The sequence below is a fragment of the Chelonia mydas genome, chromosome 28 (assembly GCF_015237465.2).
Source record: "Chelonia mydas isolate rCheMyd1 chromosome 28, rCheMyd1.pri.v2, whole genome shotgun sequence".
NCBI lineage: Eukaryota > Metazoa > Chordata > Testudines > Cheloniidae > Chelonia > Chelonia mydas.
Genome location: NC_051268.2, coordinates 5910640 through 5923198, shown reverse-complemented (window position 1 = coordinate 5923198; position 12559 = coordinate 5910640). Strand labels below are relative to the sequence as shown.

The 12559-nt window shown below is 44.4% G+C and overlaps 3 protein-coding genes and 1 pseudogene across 5 annotated transcripts in view; 2 read left to right on the top strand and 2 right to left on the bottom strand.

Annotated features, from left to right (window-relative positions):
- Positions 1 to 1212, top strand: part of LOC114018488 — a 213020-nt gene extending 211808 nt beyond the window's left edge. Inside the window, exon 10 of the mRNA XM_043537472.1 lies at positions 600 to 1212. Coding sequence (XP_043393407.1) covers positions 600 to 712 — 113 coding nt within the window. The 3' untranslated portion in view covers positions 713 to 1212. The remainder of the gene's footprint in view (positions 1 to 599) is intronic.
- The window catches only part of LOC102945014 (zinc finger protein 883-like), a 705100-nt gene that overhangs the window by 383612 nt on the left and 308929 nt on the right, over positions 1 to 12559 (bottom strand). The window lies entirely within an intron of this gene.
- The window catches only part of LOC102934537, a 1094240-nt pseudogene that overhangs the window by 864250 nt on the left and 217431 nt on the right, over positions 1 to 12559 (top strand).
- LOC102933291 (zinc finger protein OZF) overlaps positions 1 to 12559 on the bottom strand; it is a 1218290-nt gene that overhangs the window by 1142309 nt on the left and 63422 nt on the right. The window lies entirely within an intron of this gene.

The following is a 12559-nucleotide window of genomic DNA, read 5'->3' as shown; positions in this document are numbered from 1 at the left end:
GTCACATTCTATCCCTCCACTTCTCAAAGTGTCATGTGAAGAAGTGTTCTCAGTTGTCTGTGCTTGGAGATGATGCTTTGACTTCTTTAATCCTATATCAGAGTCACTATGACTGGAGATGAAAGTCTCAAAGACCTGGAAGGGGAATTCAGATGGATCCCAAACACACTGTGATCATTTGGAGTTTAAATCCCAGGTTCCATCTATTGGTAAAGCTTCTTCTGGCAAGGTGGCTGTTCCACCCCTCCGCCCCCCCCCCCCCAATTATGGAGGATGCTAGGATACTAAAAATTTTGTAAATAACATAACTGACTATTGAGACAGTGCTGAGTGAGATATGTTTGAATGGATCAGAGGATAATGTGATGGGAGAATCTCTTGTCCTGATTCTGAATAATCAGATGTAACCTGCTCTGGAATTTCACTTGACACTTTCACTGTCATGTATTCTATCTCTCTGTGATGTGGGTTTCTATCTTTCCTGAAGGCTGTTTGGTCACCCAATTGGATATTAGTTCAGTTTGATAGGCTATAGCTCAGATTTATTGGAGAATTTAAGACAACTGACCATTTGCTAACGTCATCATTTCTCACTTCAGCCTTGCTTTTTCCCCATCCCTCCATGATGACATGGAGACAGTTCAAGTGCAGTTCTGTCAACAGGAGAGAACTCTCCCATTTACTGGACATGCTAACAAAGAAAAAATGGTGATTTAAAATCTCCGCTCGGAAATGGTGAACAACAGCAGAACCCCAACTAACAGAAGGAAGTGCATATGATCACAGTGTCGTTCAATTGTTTAAGGCAATACTGTCTCAGATGATCTGGGGAGAGAATTCCATGGTAGGTGATTTTCAACTAGGCAAAATGCCCTTGTATTTGGTTCCCAAAGCATGTGTAACTCAGGCCCTACAGAAGATCTCTCCTAGCTAATTCTGTGGCATAGGGAATGGTCCTCTTCATGATGCAGATGTTGAGGAAATAGAAGTGGGGTTTTTGTTGAATTTATCCTTTATAGGTGCTAAAAATGTTTATAAAATGAAAGCAGTGTGGGAAATCTAATAGCTTTAGAAAAATAGCAATTTTTGAATAGAAACTCCAGCTCTGGTAACTAACAGAGATTCTGATCCAGCCCTGTATCCAATCCCTTGCCTGGAACTGTGCCACCAAATTAAAGAAAAGCTGGGTATGGTTTGGGAAGCCATTCCTCATGAACACTACTGAGATTTTGAGTGGTTTTGTAAAGGATTCTACTTCAGAGAAGTGTAAATTTTCCCTACCCAAGGCCAAGGATTTGGAAAGAAATGGGGTTGAAAGTCTATGTGCTGCTTTTGCCAGGGATAGACCAGGAATGGAGTCTTAGAACTTTTAGTAAGTAATCTAGCTAGGTATGTGTTAGATTATGATTTCTTTAAATGGCTGAGAAAAGAATTGTGCTGAATAGAATGAATATTTCTGTCTGTCTGTCTTTTTTGCAACTTAAGGTTTTGCCTAGAGGGATTCTCTGTGTTTTGAATCTAATTACCCTGTAGGGTACCTACCATCCTGATTTTACAGAGGTGATTCCTTTACTTCTATTTACTTCTATTTCTATTAAAAGTCTTCTTGTAAGAAAACTGAATGCTTTTTCATTGTTCTCAGATCCAAGGATTTGGGTCTGTGGTCACCTATGCAAATCGATGAGGATTTTTACCAAACCTTTCCCAGGAAGTGGGGTGCAAGGGTTGGGAGGACTTGGGGGGGTAAGACGTGTCCAAACTATGTTTCCCAGTGAACCCAATTAGAGTTTGGTGGTGGCAGTGGATATTCCAAGGACAAAGGATAAAATTAATTTGTACCTTGGGGAAGTTTTAACCTAAGCTGGTAGAAGTAAGCTTAGGGGGTTTTCATGCAGGTCCCCACATCTGTACCCTAGAGTTCAGAGTGGAGGAGGAACCTTGACAGTGTCAGCCTCGGATTTCAGACTTCCGTATACTCGCATGTTAAGTCCTCATTCTATGGTTTTGTGTCTGACGCTCCGGCTACACAATAAAGCTGATGTTGGCGCAGCTGCCCCAATGTAGCTGCACTGGTGTAGCACAGCTAGTACAGATGCTCTAAGCCAATGGGAGAGATCTCTCCCGTCGGACTTCATTAGTCCAGCCCCCTCAAGCAGCGGTGGCTATGTTGTCAGGAGATGCTCTCCTGCTGATGTAGCACATCTACACAGGGGGTTAGGGCTGTGTAACTACATTGCTCATGTCAAGGATGAATCCCCACTCTGAGTGCAGGAAGTGGGGGCCCGTGAGGATTCTAAAAATTAATACGGGTCACTCCAGGCTTGTATTAAACTCCCAAGGTTACAGCTTTTCTCTCACTTTGGCTCGGTAAATGCTACCAACACCCAAATGCAAACCCACCCCCCCCCCACAAAAAAAACAAAAAAACCAACCAAACAAAAAGAACCACCACCACCCTTGGACCCAGGAAGGAGCACTTGGGAATTCCTCCCTGTGCGGTACCCTCAAGCCCTTTCACCACCATCGCCCCTTCCGGGGAAGAGCTAATCAAACATCATGCACAAACCACTTATGACACCAAAAATGCAATCCTGTTCTTAAAAAAAGTAAATTTTATTAAAAACAAAAGGACTCTTTACTGAGAAGAATAGACAGGCCTGGAACCAGAGCTGATCCAGAGAATAGAAGGGTGTGCTGTTTTCCAGGTGCTAAGATATGGGATGTAGACCTGAGGTTGAAAAGGATCCTAAAGGGAGCAGGAAAGAATCCCCTAATTATCCTTCATGTGGGAATAAATGATACGGCTAGATTCTCGCTGGAAAGTATTAAGGGAGACTATGCTAGGCTGGGGAAGACGCTTAAGGAAATCGAGGCTCAGGTAATCTTTAGTGGGATTCTGCCTGGTCCTAGAGAAGGGCAACAAAGGTGTGACAAGAATGTGACTATCAACAGATGGCTTAGGCAGTGGTGTTATAAGGAGGGCTTTGGGATGTATGGCCACTGGGAGGCCTCCACGGACAGAGGACAGTTCTCTCAGGATGGACTTCATCTGAGTAGGGAAGGAAATAGAGGCTGGCACAACTGATTAAGAGAGCTTTAAACTAGGAATTTGGGGGAGATGGTTGGGAGATGTCCAGGTAATCTCCAGGCCGGATTTTAGCATTGAGAGGGAAGAAAACGAAGTAAGAGAGGATACAGCCATGGGTAGGATATAAGGAGGAAGGGCAGTGTGGATACCAGTCTAATAGGTCGTACTGGCTGTAGAATGATAGTGCCGAATCGGGTACAGAATGTGAGTGAGGCCAAACAGCAAAAATTAATATGTGTTTACACCAGTGCGAGGAGCCTAGGTAACAAAACGGAGGAACTAGAGCGACTGGTGCAGGAAATGAAACCAGATATTCTAGGGATAACAGAAACATGGTGGAATAGTAGTCATGACTGTGCTACAGGTATTGAGGGGTATGTGCTGTTTAGGAAAGACCAAAATAAAGGTAAAGGTGGTGGAGTAGCATTGTCTATCAATGATGAGGTAGAATGTAAAGAAATAAGAAGCGATAGAATGGATAAGACAGAGTCCGTCTGGGCAAAGATTATATTGGGGAAGAAAACTATTAGAGCCTCCCCTGGGATAGTGCTTGGGGTGTGCTATAGACAGCCAGGATCTAATTTGGATAGGGATAGAGCCCTTTTTAATGTTTTTAATAAAGTAAATACTAATGGAAACTGCGTGATCATGGGAGACGTTAACTTCCCAGATATAGACTGGAGGATGAGTGCTAGGAATAATAATCGGGCTCAGATGTTCCTAGATGCTATAGCTGATGGATTCCTTCATCAAGTAGTTGCTGAACTGACTAGAGGGGATCCCATTTTAGATTTGGTTTTGGTGAGTAGTGAGGACCTCATAGAAGAAATGGTTGTCGGGGACAATCTTGGTTCGAGCGATCATGAGCTAATTCAGTTCAAACTGAATGGAAGGATTAACAAAAATAAATCTGCAACTAGGGTTTTTAATTTCAAAAGGGCTGACTTTCAAAAATTAAGGAAATTAGTTAGGCAAGTGGATTGGACTGAAGAATTTATGGATCTAAAGGCAGAGGAGGCCTGGGATTACTTTAAATCAAAGCTGCAGAAGCTATCGGAAGCCTGCATCCCAAGAAAGGGGAAAAAATCCATAGGCAGGAGTTGTAGACCAAGCTGGATGAGCAAGCATCTCAGAGAGGTGATTAAGAAAAAGCAGAAAGCCTACAGGGAGTGGAAAATGGGAGGGATCAGCAAGGAAAGCTACATTATTGAGGTCAGAACATGTAGGGATAAAGTGAGACAGGCTAAAAGTCAAGTAGAGTTGGACCTTGCAAAGGGAATTAAAACCAATAGTAAAAGGTTCTATAGCCATATAAATAAGAAGAAAACCAAGAAAGAAGAAGTGGGACCGCTAAACACTGAGGATGGAGTGGAGATCAAGGATAACCTAGGCATGGCCCAATATCTAATAAGGCTAAAGAGGATCTTAGGGATAATGGTAGCATGAAAAATGGGAATGAGGATATGGAGGTAGATATTCCCATATCTGAGGTAGAAGCGAAACTCAAACAGCTTAATGGGACTAAATCGGGGGGCCCAGATAATCTTCCTCCAAGAATATTAAAGGAATTGGCACCCGAAATTGCAAGCCCATTAGCAAGAACTTTTAATGAATCTGTAAACTCAGGGGTTGTACTGTATGATTGGAGAATTGCTAACATAGTTCCTATTTTTAAGAAAGGGGAAAAAAGTGATCCGGGTAACTACAGGCCTGTTAGTTTGACATCTGTAGTATGCAAGGTCTTGGAAAAAATTTTGAAGGAGAAAGTAGTTAAGGACATTGAAGTCAATGGTAAATGGGACAAAATACAACATGGTTTTACAAAAGGTAGATCGTGCTAAACCAACCCGATCTCCTTCTTTGAGAAAGTAACAGATTTTTGAGACAAAGGAAACACAGTGGATCTAATTTACCTCGATTTCAAGAAGGCGTTTGATACCGTGCCACATGGGGAATTATTAGTTAAATTGGAAAAGATGGGGATCAATATGAAAATTGAAAGGTGGATGAGGAATTGGTTAAAGGGGAGACTACAATGGGTCCTACTGAAAGGTGAACTGTCAGGCTGGAGGGAGGTTACCAGTGGAGTTCCTCAAGGATCAGTTTGGGGACCAATCTTATTTAATCTTTTTATTACTGACCTTGGCACAAAAAGTGGGAGTGTGCTAATAAAGTTTGCAGATGATACAAAGCTGGGAGGAATTGCCAATACGGAGAAGGACCAGGATATCCTACAGGAGGATCTGGATGACCTTGTATACTGGAGTAATAGTAATAGAATGAGAACTTGTGGCACCTTAGAGACTAACCAATTTATTTGAGCATAAGCTTTTGTGATCTACAGCTCACTTCATCGGATGCATACTGTGGAAAGTGTAGAAGATCTTTTTATATACACACAAAGCATGAAAAAATACCTCCTCCCACCCCACTCTCCTGCTGGTAATAGCTTATCTAAAGTGATCACTCTCCTTACAATGTGTATGATAATCAAGTTGGGCCATTTCCAGCACAAATCCAGGTTTTCCCACCCTTGTGCTGGATATGGCCCAACTTGATTATCATACACATTGTAAGGAGAGTGATCACTTTAGATAAGCTATTACCAGCAGGAGAGTGGGGTGGGAGGAGGTATTTTTTCATGCTTTGTGTGTATATAAAAAGATCTTCTACACTTTCCACAGTATGCATCCGATGAAGTGAGCTGTAGATCACAAAAGCTTATGCTCAAATAAATTGGTTAGTCTCTAAGGTGCCACAAGTCCTCCTTTTCTTTTTGCGAATACAGACTAACACGGCTGTTACTCTGAAACCAGTAATAGAATGAAATTTAATGGTGAGAAGTGTAAGGTGATGCATTTAGGGATTAATAACAAGAATTTTAGTTTTAAGCTGGGGACGCATCAATTAGAAGTAACGGAGAAGGAGAAGGACCTTGGAGTATTGGTTGATCATAGGATGACTATGAGTCGCCAATGTGATATGGCCATGAAAAAAGCTAATGCGGTCTTGGGATGCATCAGGTGAGGTATTTCCAGTGGAGATAAGGAGGTTTTAGTACCGTTATACAAGGCACTGGTGAGACCTCACCTGGAATACTGTGTGCAGTTCTGGTCTCCCATGTTTAAGAGGGATGAATTCAAACTGGAACAGATACAGAGAAGGGCTACTAGGATGATCCGAGGAATGGAAAACTTGTCTTATGAAAGGAGACTCAAGGAGCTTGGCTTGTTTAGCCTAACCAAAAGAAGACTGAGGGGAGATATGGTTGCTCTCTATAAATATATCAGAGGGATAAATACCGGAGAGGGAGAGGAATTATTTCAGCTCAGTACCAATGTAGACACAAGAACAAATGGACATAAACTGGTCATTTCTAACCATCAGAGGAGTGAAGTTTTGGAATAGCCTTCCAAGGGAAGCAGTGGGGGCAAAAGACCTATCTGGCTTTAAGATTAAACTCGATAAGTTTATGGAGGAGATGGTATGATCGGATAACATGATTTTGGTAATTAATTGATCTTTAAATATTCATGGTAAATAGGCCTAATGGCCTGTGATGGGATGTTAGTTGGTGTGGGATCTGAGTTACCCAGGAAAGAATTTTCTGTATTACCAGGCTGGTGATTCTTGTCCATATGTTCAGGGTTTAGCTGATAGCCATATTTCGATTGGGAAGGAATTTTCCTCCAGGGCAGATTGGAAGAGGTCCTGGAGGTTTTTCGCCATCCTCTGTAGCATGGGGCACGGGTCACTTGCTGGAGGATTCTCTGCTCCTTGAAGTCTTTAAATGACGATTTGAGGACTTCAATAGCTCAGACATAGGTGAGAGGTTTTTCGCAGGAGTGGATGGGTGAGATTCTGTGGCCTGCGTTGTGCAGGAGGTCGGACTAGATGATCATAATGGTCCCTTCTGACCTTAGTATCTATGAATCTGGAACTTAGGCTTTTTGCTAGATCTTAAAAGAAACAATTACAAAAATTTAGCACCCCAAATAGCTTTCTTGGGGGTTCAGCTTAAAAGTTACAAGCAAACTGTCATAAATATAAAGGGAAGGGTAAACGCCTTTAAAATCCCTCCTGGCCAGAGGAAAAATCCTCTCACCTGTAAAGGGTTAAGAAGCTAAAGGTAACCTCGCTGGCACCTGACCAAAATGACCAATGAGGAGACAAGATACTTTCAAAAGCTGAGAGGAGGGAGAGAAACAAAGGGTCTGTGTCTGTCTGTATGCTGCTTTTGCCTGGGACAGAACAGGAATGGAGTCTTAGAACTTTTAGTAAGTAATCTAGCTAGGTATGTGTTAGATTATGATTTCTTTAAATGGCTGAGAAAAGAACTGTGCTGAATAGAATGACTATCCCTGTCTGTGTGTCTTTTTTGTAACTTAAGGTTTTGCCTAGAGGGATTCTCTATGTTTTGAATCTAATTACCCTGTAAGGAATCTACCATCCTGATTTTACAGAGGTGATTCCTTTACTTCTATTAAAAGTCTTCTTATAAGAAAACTGAATGCTTTTTCATTGTTCTCAGATCCAAGGGTTTGGGTCTGTGGTCACCTATGCAAATTGGTGAGGATTTTTACCAAACCTTCCCCAGGAAGTGGGGTGCAAGGGTTGGGAGGATTTGGGGGGGAAAGATGTCTCCAAACTACGTTTCCCAGTAAACCCAGATAAAGTTTGGTGGTGGCAGTGGAAATCCAAGGGCAAAGGATAAAATTAATTTGTACCTTGGGGAAGTTTTAACCTAAGCTGGTGAAAGTAAGTTTAGGAGGTTTTCATGCAGGTCCCCACATGTGTACCCTTGAGTTCAGAGTGGGGAAGGAACCTTGACATGGTGGCAGAGTGGTGGGATTAATCTGAAATCCTTTTGAGATCAATTTGAGATTTTTTGAACCAGAAAAACAGATTTTAAAAAGGAATTTTTTTTTCCTTTGGGGCTGCTGGAAAGGAGGTCCAACTGAAAGCAGCTAGTTTTTTCTCTCCTTTGGGGCCAAGGCAGAGACAAAAGGGGATTATCTTTGTGAATTGCAGGTTTTCTTTGCCTGGAGGCAGAGTAATTAATCTCCTGCAGGGAAATTCACAGTCTTCACAAAACTGAGGGTTTTTTCCCCCTAAAAGTAAATAGGGGGGTGTTCTACCCATTTGGCTGGAGACAAAAGTGGCAGAGGGTTTTTTTTAGGATTTTGATTTTTTTTTAAAAAAGGAGAACAGGTTTGAAAAGCAATTTTTTTTCCTTTGGGCTGCTGGTAAGCAGGTTTCCAAGTAGTTGGAGGTTTTTTGTTTTGATTTGGGGCCAGAGCAGAGATGAAGGGAATTGTCTTTTTCTGTAGGCTAACAATCACTATCAGAGAATAGGTATCCTATTCCAGCACAGCAAAATTTTACAGCCAAGTTTTGTTTGTTTATTTCTAAACCTCGGGTGTAAAGTTAGTTAAAAACAGAGAGGTTAGGATGACAGAATCCACAGCTCAACAAAAGCTGGAATTAGCCAGATTTCAGGCTCAGGAAAAACAAAAGGAACATGAAAGACAGGTAGAACTCATGCGGCTGGAGAAGGAGGTACAGGAGGCTGCCCACAGGAGGGAAATGGAGGCTAGGAAGCATGTGGAGGAGGAGAAGGAAAAAGAGAGGAAGCATGTGGAGGAGGAGAAGGAAAAAGAGAGGAAGCATGAACTGGAGATGGAGAAGGTAAAGGCTCAGCAGAATATACCAACAAACCCTAGCAATCCTTCTCCAGGTACCACTTCCCATCCCACAAAGTTCCCCACCTACAAGGCAGGCGATGATACGGAGGCCTTCTTAGAAAACTTTGAAAGGGCCTGCCTTGGGTACAGCATCTCTACCGACCAATACATGGTAGAGCTGAGGCCGCAGCTCAGTGGCCTAAAGAACACATGAACAAATATGAACTGTTTAAATCCAAGGCAAGAGTCAGAATGGGGATAACACCCGAGCATTCTCATCGGAGGTTCAGAGCCCTAAGGTGGAAACCAGACGTGTCATTTACCCGACATGCCTACCACATTGTGAAACATTGGGATGCCTGGATATAAGGAGCAAGTGTTGAATCTCCAGTGAATTTGCCCTTCCTAATGCAAATGGAACAATTCTTAGAGGGTGTTCCTGAGGAAATAGAAAGATACATCCTGGATGGGAAGCCCAAAACTGTAATCGAGGCCGGAGAGATTGGAGCCAGATGGGTAGAGGTGGCAGAGAAGAAGAAAACTGGTTGTAGTTGGAGCGGAGACCAGAAGGGGCAACCCCAGACCACACCCTATTACCGGGGGCCGCCCAAGGCCCCACCTACCTCCCAAAGAACCCTCCAGACATCTTATCATCCCACCACCCCCTTCTCCAGCAACCCACCTCGCCCCAGTGACCCGTCAGCTGGACGATGTTTTAAATGTAATGAGCTGGGGCATGTAAAGGCCAGCTGCCCCAAGAACCCCAACAGATTACAGTTCATTGCACCGGAATCACACCAGAGGTCCGCAGGCCCAGATACCTCCCAGATACCCTTGGAGTGGAGGGAAACTGTGAGTGTGGGCGGGAAGAAGGTCACCGTGTGGAGGGACACCGGAGCACAAGTGTCAGCTACCCGTGCTTCCTTAGTGGACCCCAATTTAATCAACCCCGAGATCCAAGTGACGATTCAACCCTTCAAGTCCAACTCTTTCAATTTGCCTACAGCCAAGTTGCCTGTCCAGTACCAGGGCTGGTCAGGATCGTGGACGTTTGCAGTCTACGATGATTATCCCATCCCCATGCTGTTGGGGGAAGACCTGGCCAATCATGTGAAGCGGGCCAAGAGGGTGGGAATGGTCTCCCACAGCCACGCTAAACAAGCCGTGAGGCCTAGCTCTGTTCCGGAAACTTCTATCGGGACCCGGTCAGAGGTGATGGACCCGGACCCCAGGCCAATGTCTGCAACAGCAGTAGTGGATCCAGTCCCAGAGACCCCGACGGAACCAGTCCCAGAACCGGAACCAGCAGAACAACCAGCACCAGACCCGTTGCCAGCACTGAATCCAGTACTTGCAACCTCAACACCAGAGGGCCCCACCGAACCTGAACCGGCAGCAGCCCATAACCCTACATGAGAGGCTCAGCCGGAGCCTGAACCCCAACATAGAGTCCCAGCGGAGAGCGGTTCACAGAAAACGGAAACAGCCCCATCCCCTACATCTCTTCCAGAGGGACCAAGCATAGGTCCACAATCCAATGAGGAACTGATGTCTCCAGCATCAAGGGAACCTTTCCAGACCGAACAGGAAGCAGATGAAAGCCTCCAGAGAGCTTGGACGGTGGCACGGAGCAACCCACCGCCTCTCAGCTCTTCTAATCGATCCAGGTTTGTTGTAGAAAGAGGACTTTTATACAAGGAAACTCTTTCTGGTGGACACCAGGAAGACTGGCATCCTCAGAGACAGTTGGTAGTTCCAACTAAATACCGGGCCAAGCTCTTGAGCTTAGCCCACGATCATCCTAGTGGCCATGCTGGGGTGAACAGGACCAAAGACCGTTTGGGGGGGTCATTCCACTGGGAGGGAATGGGCAAGGATGTTTCTACCTATGTCCGGTCTTGTGAAGTATGCCAAAGAGTGGGAAAACCCCAAGACCAGGTCAAAGCCCCTCTCCAGCCACTCCCCATCATTGAAGTTCCATTTCAGCGAGTAGCTGTGGATATTCTGGGTTCTTTTCCGAAAAAGACACCCAGAGGAAAGCAGTACATACTGACTTTCATGGATTTTGCCACCCGATGGCCGGAAGCAGTAGCTGTAAGCAACACCAGGGCTGAAAGTGTGTGCCAGGCACTAGCAGACATTTTTGCCAGGGTAGGTTGGACCTCCGACATCCTCACAGATGCAGGGACTAATTTCCTGGCAGGAACTATGGAAAACCTCTGGGAAGCTCATGGGGTAAATCACTTGGTTGCCACTCCTTACCACCATCAAACAAATGGCATGGTGGAGAAGTTTAATGGAACTTTGGGAGCCATGATACGTAAATTCGTAAATGAGCACTCCAGTGATTGGGACCTAGTGTTGCAGCAGTTGCTCTTTGCCTAAAGAGCTGTACCACACCCCAGTTTAGGGTTTTCCCCATTTGAACTTGTATATGGCCGTGAGCTTAAGGGGCCATTACAGTTGGTAAAGCAGCAATGGGAGGGATTTACACGATCTCCAGGAACTAACATTCTGGACTTTGTAACCAACCTACAAAACACCTTCCGAATCTCTTTAGCCCTTGCTAAAGAAAACTTACAGGATGCTCAAAAAGAGCAAAAGGCCTGGTATGATAAACATGCCAGAGAGCGTTCCTTCAAAGTAGGGGACCAGGTCATGGCCTTAAAGGTGCTCCAGGCCCATAAAATGGAAGCATCATGGGAAGGGCCATTCACGGTCCAGGAGGGCCTGGGAGCTGATAATTATCTCATAGCATTCCCCACTTCCAACCGAAAGCCTAAGGTGTACCATATTAATTCCCTAAAGCTCTTTTATTCCAGAGAATTAAAGGTTTGTCAGTTTACAGCCCAGGGAGGAGACGACGCTGAGTGGCCTGAAGGTGTCTACTACGAAGGGAAAAGTGCTGGTGGTGTGGAAGAGGTGAACCTCTCCATGACCCTTGGGCGTATGCAGCAACAGCAGATCCAGGAGCTGTGCACTAGGTACGCGCCAACGTTCTCAGCCACCCCAGGACTGACTGAACGGGCATACCACTCCATTGACACAGGTAATGCTCACCCAATTAAAGTCCAACCTTACCGGGTATCTCCTCAAGCTAAAACTGCTATAGACCGGGAGATCCAGGATATGTTACAGATGGATGTAATCCGCCCCTCTGGAAGTGCATGGGCATCTCCGGTGGTTTTAGTTCCCAAACCATATGGGGAGATACGTTTTTGCGTGGACTACCGTCAGCTAAATGCTGTAACTCGCCCAGACAACTATCCAATGCCACGCTCGTAAAATTTTGTAAAATTTTGCTGTGCTGGAATAGGATACCTATTCTCTGATAGTGATTGTCAGCCTACAGAAAAAGACAATTCCCTTTGTCTCTGCTCTGGCCCCAAATCAAAGCAAAAGAGCTTTCAACTATTTCCAGTTGGAGACCTGCTTTCCAGCAGCACAAAGGGTTTTAAAAAAAATCAAAATCCTAAAAAAACCAAAAACTTACACTTTTGTCTTCAGGCAAATAGGTAGAAATCCCCTCTATTTACTTTTAGGGGGGAAAAAAAACCCTCAGGTTTGTGAAGACTGTGAATTTCCCTGCAGGAGGTTAACTACTCTGCCTCCAGGCAAAGAAAACCTGCAATTCACAAAGGTAATTCCCTTTTGTCTCTGCTCTGGCCCCAAAGCAGAGAAAAAACTACCAGCTTTCAGTTGGACCTTCTTTCCAGCAGCCCCAAAGGAAAAAAAAAATCCTTTTTAAAATCTGTTTTTATGGTTCAAAAATCTCAAATTGATCTCA